The sequence below is a fragment of the Temnothorax nylanderi genome, unplaced genomic scaffold, assembly GCF_030848795.1.
Source record: "Temnothorax nylanderi isolate EJ_2023f unplaced genomic scaffold, tnyl_v1.0 TNYL_tig0346_pilon, whole genome shotgun sequence".
In the NCBI taxonomy this organism is placed as follows: Eukaryota; Metazoa; Arthropoda; class Insecta; order Hymenoptera; family Formicidae; genus Temnothorax; species Temnothorax nylanderi.
Window position 1 is genome coordinate 57212 of NW_027249408.1, and position 17458 is coordinate 74669.

At 43.6% G+C, this 17458-nt stretch overlaps 1 protein-coding gene and 1 pseudogene across 1 annotated transcript; one reads left to right on the top strand and one right to left on the bottom strand.

Annotated features, from left to right (window-relative positions):
• Window positions 1-365: 365 nt before the first annotated feature.
• LOC139781560 (uncharacterized) lies at window positions 366-2245 on the top strand. The gene is made up of 3 exons (XM_071720402.1): window positions 366-404; window positions 1231-1380; window positions 1462-2245. Exons 1-3 carry the CDS (start codon window positions 366-368, stop codon window positions 2140-2142), a joined length of 870 nt encoding a protein of 289 aa, XP_071576503.1. The 3' UTR covers window positions 2143-2245.
• Window positions 2246-4586: 2341 nt separating this feature from the next.
• Window positions 4587-17164, bottom strand: LOC139781561 (uncharacterized; annotated as a pseudogene).
• Window positions 17165-17458: the final 294 nt, after the last annotated feature.

Consider the following 17458-nt stretch of genomic DNA (forward strand, 5'->3'; position numbering starts at 1 on the left):
CCTGTAAATTACGTAGATAGAGAGATACGTCATTTCTGACAGTAAAATAATTATTTATTGCGCTACTGAAAGAAAAAGGAGCTAAATCTCTATTAAATCATTGCTAAAACATTGCTGTAAATCAGTAAACTGCAATCTCACATTATTAATAAGTAACACTAGTGTATCTTATTATGTATAAAGAGGAAGAATTAACTTCAAATTATTAAGATAAACAAGTTATTTTTTATTTGACAAAAGTATACTCACTTAACGCCACTTAGTCTAAAAGAGAACAAATATTTCGAAATTTTATGTACTGTTCGAGACTGTAAAAGCAATATAATAAAGCACTCTAATGAGAGGACGGCTTGAGGTTAGGAAATATGTCAATCGACTTCATACTTGAAGTATACGACATTAGAGTATAATACGTATCCTTATATAGATTTTTAACCTGCCTACCGCTTAATGTGCTATCTGTAAATAATTAATATAAATACATAATACGATCACAGATTTTTTAACCTCGCGTAATGCTACAGTTTTTTAGTTTATTGTTGTTTTACAATCTCAAACATATATATATAAACTTTCGTATTTTATTTCCAAACGGGACCGTGTCCGATCGTTACCGTGTCCGATCGACACCGTGTGCAATCGTTACCGTGTGCAATCGACACCGTGTCCGATCGACATCGTGTGCAATCGTTACCGTGTGCAATCGTTACCGTGTCCGATCGACACCGTGTGCAATCGTTACCGTGTGCAATCGTTACCGTGTCCGATCGACACCGTGTACAATCGTTACCGTGTGCAATCGTTACCGTGTCCGATCGACACCGTGTGCAATCGTTACCGTGTGCAATCGTTACCGTGTCCGATCGACACCGTGTGCAATCGTTACCGTGTGCAATCGTTACCGTGTGCAATCGTTACCGTGTGCAATCGTTACCGTGTCCGATCGACACCGTGTGCAATCGTTACCGTGTGCAATCGACACCGTGTCCGATCGACACCGTGTCCAATCGGCACCGTGTCCGATCGACACCGTGTCCAATCGGCACCGTGTCCGATCGACACCGTGTCCGATCGGCACCGTGTCCGATCGACACCGTGTCCGATCGACACCGTGTCCGATCGACACCGTGTCCGATCGTTACCGTGTTCGATCGGGAATGTGTCCGATCGGGAAATATTGTCGTGTCCGATTTTTAATGTGCGCAATCGGGACAATCCCTAATTCAATAGGCATGTGAAGCTATTTGGGAGACTTTACAACATCGTGTTTTATTTCAACCCTCTCAACAACGATGGAAAGAGATAGCAGATGATTTCTCTAGAAAATGGAACTTTCCGCATTGTATAGGAGCTATCGATGGGAAGCATGTTGTAATACAGGTATGGCATATTAAAATTTTTGCATACTTTCATCTATATCAGATAAATTTTATCTATATTTAAAATAAACATTTTTTACAGGCACCACCACATGCAGGGTCGACTTTTTATAATTATAAAGGGCAACGCAGCATTGTTCTCATGGCGGTAGTATCAGCATCTTATGAGTTTTTAATGGTCGATATTGGTGCCCAAGGAAGGCATCATGATGGAGGAATTTTCAAAGGATCTATTATGGGACAGCGATTTGAAAATAGACAAATGGAGTTACCACCTCCATGTCCGCTGTCAAATTCTAATATTCCTGTTCCATATATGCTTGTGGGTGATGCTGCTTTCCAACTTAATGAATATACTCTTAGACCATATCCCGGTAATCGATTGAATAGAATCAGAGAAATATTTAATAAAAGACTGAGTCGAGCCAGGCGTGTTGTGGAAAATGCGTTTGGCATTATGGCTAGTAAATGGAGAATTTATAGGAAACCTATTAATGCATCACTAAAAACAATTGAAAGCATAGTTAAAGCAACCGTCTGCCTTCATAATTTTTTATTATCAACGCCACATTATGCAAATAGTATTAATATGTGTCAACATTTTGTACAAGAAAATGCAACTGCTTTTGAAGATATTCGTTCAATGGGAAGTAATACACACTCGCGATTAGCAGCACAGATTAGAGATATATTTGCTCAATATTTTGTAGAAGAAGGCTCTGTACCTTGGCAAGATGCATATGTGTTAAATGCATCTACATAAAGCAATTTAATGTTATATTTTAAGAATCATAGCAATTACAAAATATTATATCTTTTTAGTATAAGTTGTATAAAAATAAATGTACACACATACAGGAAATAAATATAAATGTTTTTTCTCTGAATAATATTTATTATAATTCTTTAAATCCTTTTCATACATAATTATATATCTTAATGTAACATTTGTTATGTAATAAATTTTATTATATAAAATTTATAATAATATAAACGAAATTTATATAATATAAAATTTATGTATACATTTTTAACAAAACTTTTGGTTTTCTTTAAATGCAAATTATACCGCAAAGAAATTAATATAGTTTCTTGCTTTTAATGTCGTAATTCAACATTTTTGCAATGAATCAAAAGCTTTTAAAATAAAGAACTCAGTTATATAAACTTTAACTTAATACGGGTTTTGTACGCTTTGATGAAAAAACTGAGTTAAATAAACTTAATACAGTTTTGCTATGTTCATTTGAACATAGTTACATAAGATTAACCACATTATATACTCTACGTAATATAATTGTACGTTTGCCTCTTTTAAAATTATTGTAATTGTAAAATCATAAAAAATAGAGCTTGCAAACCTTGAACATAAACAATAAACTCATAAACAATAAACTCATATAGTCTCATCTTTGGTTTTTCAATTTTTGATAATTAGATGTAGGGGAGACCGGGGCCTAACCGTCAGTTTTTTTTCGGTGCCGATTTTTAACAAGAAAATAAATAATTTTAGTTAAATATGGTATACCACTGTAAAGAGTGAACCTTTAGCTACAAAATTTATATAGGAAATTTTCATCTACGTCGCTTTGTTTAACCGGTATAGAGCAAAAACGACAACGGTGGAAAAATTGAAATCTCAAAAATGCCGGGGTTTAACCGTCACCCCCCGGGGTTTATCCGTCACACTGCATTTTCAATACATATACATACATCTAATCCTGAAAAATGATAGGATACATTTTAATAATTGTTTTTTAAGAGAAAAATATAAAAATTTATTAAAAAATAATTGTTTTACCTATTCCATAAAACATTTTAGGCACGTGAATACAGATCCTGACAAGCGCACGCATGTGTTGTGTGCCCTACGCTCGCACGCAATGCACTGTTTACCATATGCTCTGTTTATTGTCAACTTCTTTGAGCACACGCAGCACGTATTATCCAAGTCTTCGTCAGAATCCGACCGCTGCTGCTTCCTTGATTTTGATTTACGCCCACTGCTCGTCGAAGGCTGCGGTTCTGTTTGTGTGGCATTTTTTTTATTTTATCTTTTCTCACCGCAAGAACTGCCTTCTTGAGTTGCTCCTTGTCGACGGGAATCGACGGCGTCCTCGCGCCGATTCCTCGACGCGCCGACGACGACACGTCGTCGGAATCGCTCCGTCAGGACCCAGGGATTCTGTGATTTACGTCGCTTTGTACGGAGCAACGACGACGACGACGACGACGACGGCCACGACCACCACCACCACCACGACGACGACGACGACGACGACGACGACGACGACGACGACGACGACGACGACGACGACGACGACGACGATGACCACCACCGACACCACCACCACTACAACGGCGGCGACAATGACGCCGAGACGATCACTGACACAACGACCAACGACGATTTACCGCGGCCGGGAGTCGGGACGATCTACCGCGCGCGCGGCATGTCAACTCTCGCGCGGAAATCGCGGGATCTCAGAGCCGTGCCGTGCCTCGCCGTACCTCGCCGACGCCGCGACGTGCTGTGAGCGCGAGCGATCTCGAAAACAACGGTCCGCCATCTTTTCGGTCGGCCAAAACACCCGTTTTCTGACGATACGTGCGTACCATTTCCCTCCTATACAAACTGACGCACGTGCAAGGGAAGACAGAATCACGCTCGAGGGAAACCTAACCTGAAATCGCCGTGAGCCGAAGTCGTGCGCCCGGCGCGCCACAGTGACGAGACTGACGGATAAACCCCGGGTGCTTACTGACGGATAAGCCCCAAGCACAAGTTTCAGGTTTGATCGCCCACGAAATATTAGACATCAACGATAATGAAAAAACTACACTGGATTCGTGTTCAACATGCATTACTCTTTATAATCACGTACTTTGAGATTTGGAGAGCAAATATTATTGCAGATATTACAAAATTTCCACGCGCAGAAAATTTCACTTTCACCTTCCGAAAACACGTTTGCCCTCGTAAAAATCATAACACGGCAGATAACCTGCCGAAACTCCGTTGGTCACATGGGTACCATAAGCAGCGTTTACAATGTTAATAGCGAGTTCGCACAATATACAGGTTCCGAGATATTTGATTTGACGGTTCAACCCCGGCGACGGTTAGGCCCCGGTCTCCCCTACTTATATATTTATGTGTGCATGTATGTGTATATCTGCAAGCAGGAAAGAAACGACGTATAAATACTAACAAAGAGAATGATGACTTATCATTACTTCAGCAATCTGTATTGTCAGAAATAAGAGTGACAGATAAGTCTATAAACGCTACAAAATCTGATCCAGTGATAACTTTTTGTAATTATTTAACAACACAGCTTTGTACATTATCACAGGATGACTTTACAAAATGTCAAAGAAAAATATTATCATTTGTATTTGAATTTCAAGATAAGTGAAAAATATCCGTAGGGGAGACCGGGGCCTAACCGTCGCCGGGGTTAAACCGTCAAATCTGAAAATTTGTCGTACCTATATTCTTGCAACTGGTATTCGGTGTCTGTATATTTTTTAATATTTCAGATTTTTCTCTCTTTATGGATGGATTTTTCTTTTGTTGTGTTAGTGAATAATCTGATGTTACCGATCTGCGTTGATTAGAATAATCAACATTTTGTTGCTCGATATAATGTTTATCACTATTAGTACTGCAAGATGCAGGTGGTTGTATGTTACTGAATGTCCTGAAAATTAATTAATTTAAACATCTTACTTACAGTCTATCATATAATAATATTATTTACGAACTTTCTACGCGTTACTGTTGGTCTCAAAAATCCTAGCAATTCGAAATATGGCCATGATACTAGTTTAGCCTTAGGTTCAGCACCGCTTCCACTTGGAATATACTTTTGCTATTCGCTTAATTTCCTGACGTAAGTATCTCGTAAATTACGCCACTTAGTATTTGCAGTACCTGGATGTAAATCTTAAAAAAGAAAAAAGACAATATCCATATATAGCAATTCTAAAAATATAAAAATTTCTAATTAATATATATAAAGACCATTAAGATATACAATAGACAAAGGAAAGAGCCATTTACGGTCCAAGCTTGGATCTTAGGTAGCTTAATAATGTTTCTATATGATACGAGTATTTACTAAACTAATATGTTGGAAAATACGCGTATAATATAGAAATATTATTAAGCTACTTAAGATCCAAGCTTGGACCGTTGTTAGTGGACCGCTCGACGTTTTCGCGCTGCGCGACGTGGAAAGTACAAGAAAATAAGTACAAGAAAAAAGTCAGTCCCTTTATTAAAAGCGGGTTACACTGTATGCGCGTTTCTATTTCGCACTCGCTATTTCGCACTCGCTATGTTACTCCGTGTTCTCGACGTCGATAAATGTATCGCGTACGAGTTATGATGGCTCACTGCCCGTCCCGGCCGGAGCAGGCAAGGGATCGCGGCCGGAGCTTCGCGTTAGGCCGCGAGGAATTCGGTGACGTGAGAAACGCTGATTGGCTTCAAATCGTCTATTGGTCGCGGTGCTTGCGATCACGCGAGAAACACCTGGCCGTTGCACAGTGGGCCAAGAGCTGGACAAAAATCCATTTTTGCACTTGTTGCTAAATTTATTTTGCAATATATTTTTGTTTTTCTTACTTCCTGAGATAATACTTTCCATAAGCATAAGGTCTTCAATGGTGTTCTTGTTCTCATTCAGTACTGACAATGTAAATAACAATTAAAATTGCGTACCTCTCATACAGAATATATATGTGTTTATTTTATAATTATATCGTTGAATGTAAGCCTTGGGGCTTATTTGGGAATATTTTTAATATAACTGTTTATTTTTAATGGGAAAAAAGTACAGCTTATACAATAATATTATGAAAAAACTTTGGTTTTTTGATGTAAAACGTAATGAAAAGAAAATTTGTCATTTTTCTTTAAATATATTTTGAGTGTTCCACATCGTTCCACTTGGAGACCACATGCATTTTGTTAGTTGATACTTAAACTTCAAAATCATGCCTGATTTTTGTGCGCTCACGTGCGCTTTCAAAAATGGCGTAATAGTTAATCCGTTCGTGCCTAGTGGAACATAATATCCTGATGGTCCTTCAAAAATTCATATCTTCCACAAAAATAAAGATAGCGACTTCTTTCTAGGCTCATTTTAAAGGTAAGCGTAAGGGGTATATAAAAAATATTGCTACTTAATTTCAAAATGGCGGATTTAATGTGGCGGACGAAAATGCTAAATGTTGTTGTATTCACATGTACGTCGGTATATATAAGTTTTTGAGATCGCTGATGACGATTTTGCAATAAAAATTCAAAAATTTAAAATTGCAGATTCAATATGGCAGACTAAAAAAACCCCCGCGCCGCGGGCGTTTTTCTAGTCTAAAGGCCTATCTACATAAGACGCAGAACGCGAGTCGCAAGACACACGCACAGTCTACATGTCAATCTAACCTCTCTGTGTATAGAGGTTAGATTTACATGTAGACTGTGCGTGTGCTTGCGACTCGCGTTCTGCGTCTTATGTAGATAGGCCTTAATCTAGTCGGGCGGCAGAGTATATAGAACGGGCGGCCCAGCAAACAGAATTATTAATTCTTTAGAGCAAATAAAGGATTTCTCTATTATTAGAAAACCTTGGTTTTTAATTTATTCGGACCTTCTTAAGAATCGATCTTCTTGAGACGAGTCTGGATTTCCCAAATCTTCTCGATTTTTGTCGTGCTTTTCAGCTCTTCGTCAACTTAGGCCAATCTTCGGATCAGCCTCGAGCAGCTTCCTATTTTTCTTGATCCACACACCAGAAGGCGTGCATCAATCTGATTCAATTATTCCATAGCATAGCATAAGATATTTAGGTACATTGCAGCATTGATTGCCGTGAAAGATAGCTCTAGATAAAATGGAGTTTAGTCCTACAAGAAAAGATTTATTTCTATTTTTGTATTCAAAAAGAGATCCGTCAACGTCATTTGATTTTAAGACAAAGCAGTTACAAGATTATGTGATTCAAAATCTAAAGTTAGATAATCGTCATAAAGAGGTAAGACAGAAGGTTTTGCGAGTTGTTACAAATTTTTGCAAGGATATTTCTAGAAAATTGTGTCAAGCCCGAAGACATTGGGATTTAGTTTTGAAGCAGAATGAATCTTGGTTAAATGAAAAAGTCAAGTTTCCTTCTATTGAAATTGATTCTCAAATTGAAGCGCCATTCTCTGTAAGTGCTCGTACTAAAAGGGGACGACCACAAAAATTATTTGACAACTCTTGTAATCGCACAAAGCTTAGAAAAACACTAGAATTACGAAGATCAAGTGGAACTGAATTAGCATATGCTGCATCAGTAAATCTTCATTTAGAGGGAAACATTGCAGGTGCGAAAGCGGTAAGAAATGTAGCACTTTCAACTTCTAAAAATATTGATGGCAATCTAAAAAGAAATCTGATGTTTATACCTTACTCTGCTGATGAAGCATTAGCCATGATTGTGACCAATAAGTTGACCAAACATCAATATCTCAACATCAGATTAGGAGCAAAAGTAAGGGGGGTCGATTTATATCCATCTTACCATAAAATAAGAGAAGCCAAAACTAGATGTTATCCTGAAAATATTACGGTGACTGAGCAGAGAGCAGAAATAGAGTTACAATCACTTCTAAATCATCTAACAAAACGTCTAGTGATGGTCAGTGAATCTGTTCTGCGCACACTCTCTCCCGCATGTCTCTCAAATTTAATTTTGATCGTAAAATGGGGTTTTGATGGTAGTACAGGCCACTCATTGTATAAGCAACGATCTCTTTCAGATTTAGATGACCAAAGCCTTTTCATTACTTCACTCGTACCCTTAGAGCTGTATACATTTGTATCTAATTCACCAGAAAAAATAATTGTGTGGAGAAATAATCGCCCGGCATCTCCTCGAGGCTGTATACCAATAAGAATTCAGTTTATAAAAGAAACTACTCAAGTATCTCAAGCTGAAAGAGATCACATTCAATGCCAAATAGATCATCTTTCTCCAAGTGTTATTAAACATGACGAATTAGGGGACATAAAAATTACACACTCTTTGGTGTTGACAATGGTAGACGGTAAAGTCTGCAATGCCCTTACTGAAACAGCTTCTTCACAAAAATGTTATGTTTGTGGGTCAAAGCCAAAGATGATGAATAACATTGACGAAGCTATCAAAAGAGAAACTGATCCGTCGACTTTTCAATTTGGCCTCTCCCCTTTACACGCCTGGATCAGGTTTTTCGAATGTTTGCTGCATATTTCCTACCGCTTAGAATTCAAAAAGTGGCAAGCTCGAAGTGTTGCTGAAAAAACAAGTTTGAAAAACAAGAAAGCAGCTGTTCAAACAGCGTTTAAGAGTAGGATGGGTTTGCTGGTTGACATTCCTAAGCAAGGAGGAAGCGGAACTACTAATGACGGGAACACAGCTCGTAGGTTTTTTGAGGATCCAATTACATCATCTAACATTACTGGAATTGACATGCGTTTAATAGAACAATTTGCTGTGATTTTAAAAACTCTGGCATCCGGCTTTGAAATCAATAGCGAAGCATTTGGGTTAAAAGCTCTCAGTGCAGCAAGGCTCTACGTAGAGCTGTATGATTGGTATTTTATGCCAGCTTCTGTACATAAAATTTTGATTCATGGTGCAGCGATCATAGAAAACGCTGTACTGCCAATTGGTCAACTCTCTGAGGAAGCACAGGAATCGCGAAATAAAGATATGAAAAAATACCGTGAAAATAATACGAGAAAGTGTTCAAGACTGCATACTATGACTGATCTAATTCACGCATTGCTTATCTCATCCGATCCCGTAATTAGTTCCAAGATAACAGTTCCGTCTAAAAAGTTAAGACCACTTCCAAAAGAAGTTATCGCTCTTTTAAAACTGCCACAAGCACCTACACAAGAAAGAAGTTCTTTTTCAGAAAGTGTCGACAGTTCTTCTGAAGAATGTGATCAAAACAATTCTGATGGAGATTAACAATTTCAGGACAAGAGCTTCTTAATGAAATAAAAAATATAAGTACTAAGTAAAAACCAGTTTTTTACACACACACACACACACACACACACACACACACGCACACGCGCACACACGCGCGCGCGCACACACACACACACACACACACACACACACCAAAGCACACACACAAGCACACACACACACACACACACACCAAAGCACACACACAAGCACACACACAAGCACACACACACACACACACACACACACACACACAAGCACACACACAGGGATCAAATCCTCGCCACGTCCACGTCGTTGATCCTGGGTAATGCCGAGAGCGGGGATCTAACGGACATTTTTGAGATTAAATTCGAATTCAGCGACCTCAAAAACTCTCTGTAAAAATGCATTTTTTCATTTACATGAGGTTTTGAATTTTGTCCAGCTTCTGATCTGTTTCGGCCCACTGTGGCGTTGGCTCGAAAACAACAAAAAAAAAGGGGGGAAGTAAACCGTCGCGGTTTGGAGCCATTCGAGCGATCTCGAAGAATGTTCGCACTCAGGAATATTCACTTCGCGAATATTCCTTTATTCGATTCGCAACATGCCGCCCGCCTCGTATTCGACGGAATGCGAAACAAACGGGGATTGACAAGGTCGCACAGAGGAGCGTGTGGACGTCTTATTATACAACTTTATATACATTATATACATTTGTTAGAGTTAACACAATGTCCTTAAATCTAATGAGAGAAGAAAAACGCTGACTTAAATTTAACGAGATTCTACGGGTCCCGGTGGACGGATAGATGCAGGCAACCGACAGATCTGCGTTATTTGTCGTTTAAGCTCGGAATTGGCGGTGCGCAATGTGACGACGCGAACGCGACCGTCAAGTCCGGGATGGACTTGCTGAATCCTTGCGAGTTCCCACTTTGAAGGAGGGAGTAGGTTATTCTTAAGTAAAACTAACTCGTCAACCTTCGGATTATCGTGAGATTCGGTCCATTTAACGCGCTGTTGCAATGAATGTAAATAGTCCGACGACCAAGAACGCCAGATTTGTTCGAGCATTAATTGTACGTGTTGCCATCGCGACAAACGATTCGCATTGATTTCGAGGACGGATTCCTCCGGTACGCTCGTGAGCGATCGGCCGATAAGGAAATGACCAGGCGTCAAAGCGGTATAATCGGACGGATCGTCGCTAAGTGGAGAGATCGGTCGCGAGTTCAAGCAAGCCTCTATCTTACATAAAAGCGTAACGAATTCAGAGCGAGACAGAGTGCGAGCACCAGTCACTCGCCTGAGATGGTGCTTAAAGCTCTTCACTCCAGCCTCCCAAAGCCCGCCGAAATGTGGTGCCGCAGGGGGCACGAAATGCCACCGTACACCGTCGTTAGCGAGAATTTCCTTAAGGGAGGGGTTGTTCACAAGCGCGCGGAAGCTGCGTTGGAGCTCGCGGTCAGCACCCACAAAATTCGTGCCATTATCGCTGTACATGTCCGATGGCAGTCCGCGGCGACTGACAAACCGTTGAAATGCCGCGAGGAATCCATCGGTGGAGTAATCCTCCACACTTTCGAGGTGGATCGCCTTAGTGGCGAGACAAACGAATACCGCGACGTAGTGTTTGCTCCCCGTTTGACCGCGACCGACAACGGGGGTAATGTTCATAGGTCCGGCGTAATCTATGCCCGTGTGAGAGAACGGAGGAGCAGGATTTACTCGGGGACTCGGGAGATCACCCATTAGTTGCGTCGGAGTTTTCGCGGAATGTCGAACGCATGTAACACATTTATGAATGTGAGATTTGATCATGCTTCGCGCCGAAATTAACCAATAATTTTGACGGAGACATCTAAGCGTGAGTTGAGTCTCTCCATGGAGGGAGCGTCGGTGTGCTTGATCGATCAAAAGTTCGGCAATATGATGTCTGGGAAGTATGACGGGGTGTCGCTCATTGTAACTCAGCGCGGAGTTTTCGAGCCGCCCGCCAAGCCGGATTAATTTATCTTTCCCGATAAAGGGGTGGAGAGAGCGTAAGGAACTTGATTGCGATACAGCGGCGTGAGCGTTTAAAGCTTTCAAGTCATCCGAAAAACAAGTCGCTTGTGCCGATCGAAGCCAAAAGACGGAGGCCTCGTGGATCTCCTCTGCGGTCAAGGGAGACTTGACGATCACCGAAAAGGCGACTTTATTTTTTAAGTTTTGCACGAAACGTCGAATGTACACGGTAATACGAAGAAGTCGGATCCAGCTCGAGCAGGAGGTGGGCAGATCCCACTCAGGAGTTGAATCGACGAGATGAACGGTAGCTTTACGCGCTTCGGAAGATACCGTTTGTAAAATGTCCTTTTTGATAGGAGTCGGGGGGATCGGCCACGCGGCCGTGGTTGAGCTAAGCCACCGGGGCCCCGACCACCATAATTCATGATTGACGAGATCGGCGGCAGTAAAACCGCGCGAAGCGCAGTCGGCAGGATTTTCCTGGGAGCGAACGTGTTGCCAACGTACGGTCGGAAGGCGCGTCTGCACTTCGGAGACGCGGTTCGCGACATAGGAATTCCATCGGGATGGATGTTGTAGAAGCCAAGCTAATACGATTTGGGAATCAGTCCATCCAAATAAGAGAGCTCGCATCAAGCCCGTGGTGTTTCTTACCCATTCTATCAATCGAATTAATAGAACGACGGCGTTAAGTTCCAAGCGTGGAACGCTAACGGTTTTCAATGGCGCGACTTTTGTTTTGGCCGCGAGGAGGATGACTTGAATGTTAGAGGGAGAATGCACAATTCGGAGGAAAACTACCGCGGCGTAAGCGCGAGTGGAGGCGTCCGCGAAGCCGTGCAATTCAACATCGAGTTTATCTTGACGCATCCCTGTCCATCGAGGAATGCGTATTTTGCTAATATTAGGCAAGTCTGAAACGTAATTGATCCACTGATGCAGAAGATCATCGGGGATGGGAGCATCCCAATCAATTTTACGGAGCCAGAGCTCTTGCATCAACATCTTGGCCGCGATGACTGTCGGTGACGCCCAGCCGAGGGGGTCATACAGCTTTGCAATAAACGATAAAACGGAGCGCTTAGTATGAACTGTCACGGCGTATGGCGAAATTACGAAACGAAACGAGTCATCGCGCGGAGACCAAGACAGGCCGAGGACCTTGAGCGTGTCATCGTGATTGATCGGATAGTCCGAGGATTCCCGTTGGTCCTCTGGAATATCCGTCAAAAGTTCGGCTGAATTCGCGGCCCATTTTCGAAGGGGGAAACATCCGCGATTCATTATGCCCACGAGTTGCTTGCGCTTTTCGAGCAGTGACAGAAGGTCGTCTGCTCCGAAAAGAACATCATCGACGTAGGTCGACTCTTCGATTATATTGACCGCGTCGGGGAAGTCTTTACCTTCGTCGCAAGCTAATTGGAGAAGGGAGCGCTGTGCGAGAAAAGGCGGAGGTTTTTGCCCGTAAGTCACGGTGAGTAAGCGGTAAAGCCGAATCAACAGACTGTCGGGAGGGCGCCAAAGAATTCGTTGATAGTCCGCGTCATCCCGATGCACGAGTATTTGTCGGAACATTTTAGCAATGTCAGCCATATACACGTACCGAAAGAGTCGCCAGCGCAGGATTATCGCGGCGATGTCTTGTTGAAGTTTAGGTCCCGCCATTAGGAAATCATTGAGCGAGGTTTTGTCGGTCGATGCGCTAGAGGCGTTAAACACAACGCGTAACTGGGTCGTTGTACTCGATTCGCGTAAAACAAAATGATGCGGGATGTATATCGGGGGGTAAGGGGGGCGCTCGTCCGCCCGCACCGCCTCCATGTGCCCCATCGATTCGTATTCCCTTAAAAAATCGTGATACTGCGCGGCGATTTCTGGTTTCCGCGAGAGTCGGCGCTCCATATTGGAGTACAGAAAGGAAGCCTTTCGAAATGTGTCGCCGACGCGAGGGGGGCCGTTTTTGAACGGCAAACGCACAATGTAGCGTCCTTGTGAATCGCGAGAATGAGTCGTCGCAAAATGCCTCTCGCAACGTTCGTCCTCTTCGGTGAGTAGAGTTCGAGAGGGGATACTTTCGTCCTCCCAAAAACTTTGAATTAAAGAATTCGTATCCTCGCAGGATACGCAATTCAGGACAGAAGCGGACTCTCCGGCCGGGCGCGCAGGGCCGACGGGACCGGAGAGGATCCATCCGAAAATCGTAAGCTGGCCCGTCGGTGTGCCGACCGGGCCTTGACGTAGGCCGTCGAGTAGCAGAGACCCGTATAAATCCGCGCCGATTAATACATGAATCGGGTGATTACATGAGGGATCAGGATCTGCTAAAAGTAAATCGCGTAGATGCGGCCACATTGCGGCCGGCTTCTGTTGAGAGGCTGTATAAGAAGTGATTCTTTGATATACGTAGCCCGAGAAGGGGAATATCGGTCCTTATTTGTCGCAGGGCGCGAGAGTAAGATTAACTTGTGACCGCGCGACTCCATTAAATTTTTCTCCAAAACAATGTATTTTCAACGCGGCACGATGACGCCTGGTTCGCATAGTCTGACAAAGAGATTCTGATATGAAACTGTATGTCGAGCCTTGATCTAGTAGTGCACGTACTTTAAATGTGCGGCCCTCGATTGTACTTAAACTAACATACGCCGTGGCCAGAAGTACATGAGGCGGTTGTTTCACAAAATCTTGAGTAGCATGCACGTTTTGAACGAACGCTGAGGGCGCGGCCGGTGACTCGGAGGCAGCTGCGACTGACACAGCTGACGGAGCTGAGGACGGCGAATTAATCGCGGAAAGCGTACATTTAGTACCAGCTTCCGTACCCTCGCGGTGAAGCAGCGAATGGTGAGCTTGGTGGCATTGATTGCACCGTCCTTTACTCGGACAATTGTTTAAAAAATGCTCGGTTCTCAAACAATTAAAGCAACATTTATGCTGTCGCGCTGCGAGTCGACGCTGCTCGACCGACAGACTTAGAAATTGATTACACTTTGCCAGACCATGGTTTCCGGAACAACGGACGCATTTGACGGGCGAAACAGTATTCACCGAAGCACGAGCTTTATTACCGCGCGCACCATTTGACGCAGATTCGGATTGCGAAGGGTAATCCGCGAGACCGCGAATGCGAAGAGTCATGAAGTCGTGAATCTCCTTATACGTAGGGTAGGCATCCGTGTCGCCTCGTTTAAGATGCCATTCATTTCGCGTTCGCGGACTGAACTTTTGCGAGATAATATAAACTAGGAGGTCGTCCCACATATCGACCGGACGTTTGAGATTCGTTAACGCGGCGAGAGATGCGGACACACTATCGCGAAGTTTTTTCAACTCGGTCACGTTCTCGTTTTTCATTTTCGGTAAGTCGGCGAACGAATGGATATGCGCGTGAATAATCGCGTTGCGGTTGTCGTATTCGTCGGTAAGAAGTTGCCAAGCTGCCTCGTAGTTCGCGTCAGAAATTTGAATGTTATTAATCAACGACGCGGCCTCGCCGGAGAGGCTCGCTTTCAGATAATGTAATTTTTGCGTTCTTGTCAACGATTCACTGTTTGCTACGAGAGACTCGAAGATTCCGCGAAAATTCTCCCATTTAGCGAAAGCACCAGAAAAGTTCGGAAGCGAGATACGAGGCAGATGCAATGACACTCCGGAGTGCGCGTCGCGGTAAGAAGACTCGTTACCTCGATACGGCGCGCTCGGGGCGTCGCTACTTAATTTACCGATGACCTCGTGGAGATGGTCCGCCGCGTCGAGGTAGGCGTCCTCGGCGGCAAGAAATTCCTCGTCTTTGAAGTAGTGGGTCGACTTCTTCTCCTCCGCCGTAGCCGTCTGCAGCAGCTGGACATGGAGGGCTTGTACTTTCTCCCAGAGACCCTCCAAATTCGTCAGTCTCCCCTTCGTCTTAGGGAGAGTGACCTGAGCCTTGGGAAGCTTTTTGAAGTTAATCAGCGACCGTCGGAGCTGGTCAATCGCATTGCCTTGAGCAATGAGTAGATTTTCGAGATCCGAAGACATGTCAAGCGGATGTCTGGATCGTGTAGAAATCTTTCAGACACTTGCGTGTCAATCTTCTTGTCGAGCGAAAACGCTCGTGTGCGACTCCGCGGCGAGTAGCAGGGCGATACTCGCGGGAGGCAGGAACGTCTGGCACGTCTCGGTGTGCGACTCCGCGGCGAGTAGCAGGGCGATACTCGCGGGAGGCAGGGACGTCTGGCACGTCTCGGGGTGCGACTCCGCGGCGAGTAGCAGGTACTCGCGGGAGGCAGGGACGTCTGGCACGTCTCGGGGTGCGACTCCGCGGCGAGTAGCAGGTACTCGCGGGAGGCAGTGACGTCTGACACGTCTCGGTGTGCGACTCCGCGGCGAGTAGCAGGTACTCGCGGGAGGCAGGGACGTATAGCACGTCGCAAAGCAGGGCGCCGTCGGGCGGCGGATGCGTATCGCAAGGAGCACGATACGTTTGCTGGAGGTCACGCAGGAGCCTCCGAAGCACTTCACAAAATCACAAGGCACCAATCTTTAGGAGAGCGGGTGCAGAGCGCTCAATGTTCGGAGTGAGCCACGGAGTCGAGGGCACGTATCGCGAAGTACCCGATGAACCGGTAATGACTGTCCGATCACACCGTGATGGGCAACGGTTCGAACGGCGAACTCCTTTTCGAGCGAGTCGAGTGAGCGCGACGGTCCGTCTGTCTCGGAGCAGCACAACGCGATCACTATTGAGGCGGTCGAACCGTCTATGCCGGTCTTTTATTCACTATCCGGCTCGAAGGACCATTAAATGTTAGTGGACCGCTCGACGTTTTCGCGCTGCGCGACGTGGAAAGTACAAGAAAATAAGTACAAGAAAAAAGTCAGTCCCTTTATTAAAAGCGGGTTACACTGTATGCGCGTTTCTATTTCGCACTCGCTATTTCGCACTCGCTATGTTACTCCGTGTTCTCGACGTCGATAAATGTATCGCGTACGAGTTATGATGGCTCACTGCCCGTCCCGGCCGGAGCAGGCAAGGGATCGCGGCCGGAGCTTCGCGTTAGGCCGCGAGGAATTCGGTGACGTGAGAAACGCTGATTGGCTCCAAATCGTCTATTGGTCGCGGTGCTTGCGATCACGCGAGAAACACCTGGCCGTTGGCTCGAAAACAACAAAAAAAGGGGGGGAAGTAAACCGTCGCGGTTTGGAGCCATTCGAGCGATCTCGAAGAATGTTCGCACTCAGGAATATTCACTTCGCGAATATTCCTTTATTCGATTCGCAACAACCGTAAATGGCTCTTTTCTTTGTCTATTAATTAGAAAAATATATATTTTCCTTTTTTTCTGCAAAAATTGAACAACTTACTTAATATTTCATCAATCTCTGACCATAAAAATTTAGTCACAGTTGGACCTCGTTTTTCATATGGTAAAGTACTGTCCCACAATGGTGCCCGCTTAAAGACTTCATTAATTAATTCTTCTATATTCTGGACTTTGTTAAACAGAGGAGTTTCTTCAATTGGTGATGTCATCAAATTTGAATCTTTATCAGAGTTTGCATCCAGCAATTTTAAATCTTCATCAGAGTTTGCATCCAGCAATTCACACACATGATCATCTTCCATTACATATAAGCCACAATCTACGCAAAGCTTGTACTAAAATGTGATAAATTAAATGTTATATACACTAATTTATTAAATAATATAAATGTACAAAAAAATGATAAAACATACATAACCTAGAATACTTTTAAATACATTTTATATTAAGCTTTATTAATTACCATATTGTCATCCATTATGTAATCAAAATCCTTCTTCATAAATATTCTTCTTAATCCTTCTTTCTCCTCTTCTTCTGATAAACTACACGACGTGCTTGTCTGTCTGTCGTACGTCGTACGAAAAACTTGACAAACATTTCGTACGACGAGCAGCATCGTACGATGAAAATGTCACGTGATACACTCTCTAGAAATCGAGCTCTCCTATTGGATATCGGATGTCGTACGTCGGACGCCGGACTCAGTGTGAATCCTCCATATGTCGATAAATTTTATAAATCGCGCGGCAAGAACTACGAACCACGAAGT

Bases quoted from the DNA above. Each gene is read 5' to 3' on its own strand.
- LOC139781560 (XM_071720402.1), top strand. From the start codon at position 366: ATGTCAATCGACTTCATACTTGAAGTATACGACATTAGA. The intron at 405-1,230 runs GTATAATACGTA...CTAATTCAATAG, and splicing joins TTGAAGTATACGACATTAGA to GCATGTGAAGCTATTTGGGA. The intron at 1,381-1,461 runs GTATGGCATATT...CATTTTTTACAG, and splicing joins GGAAGCATGTTGTAATACAG to GCACCACCACATGCAGGGTC.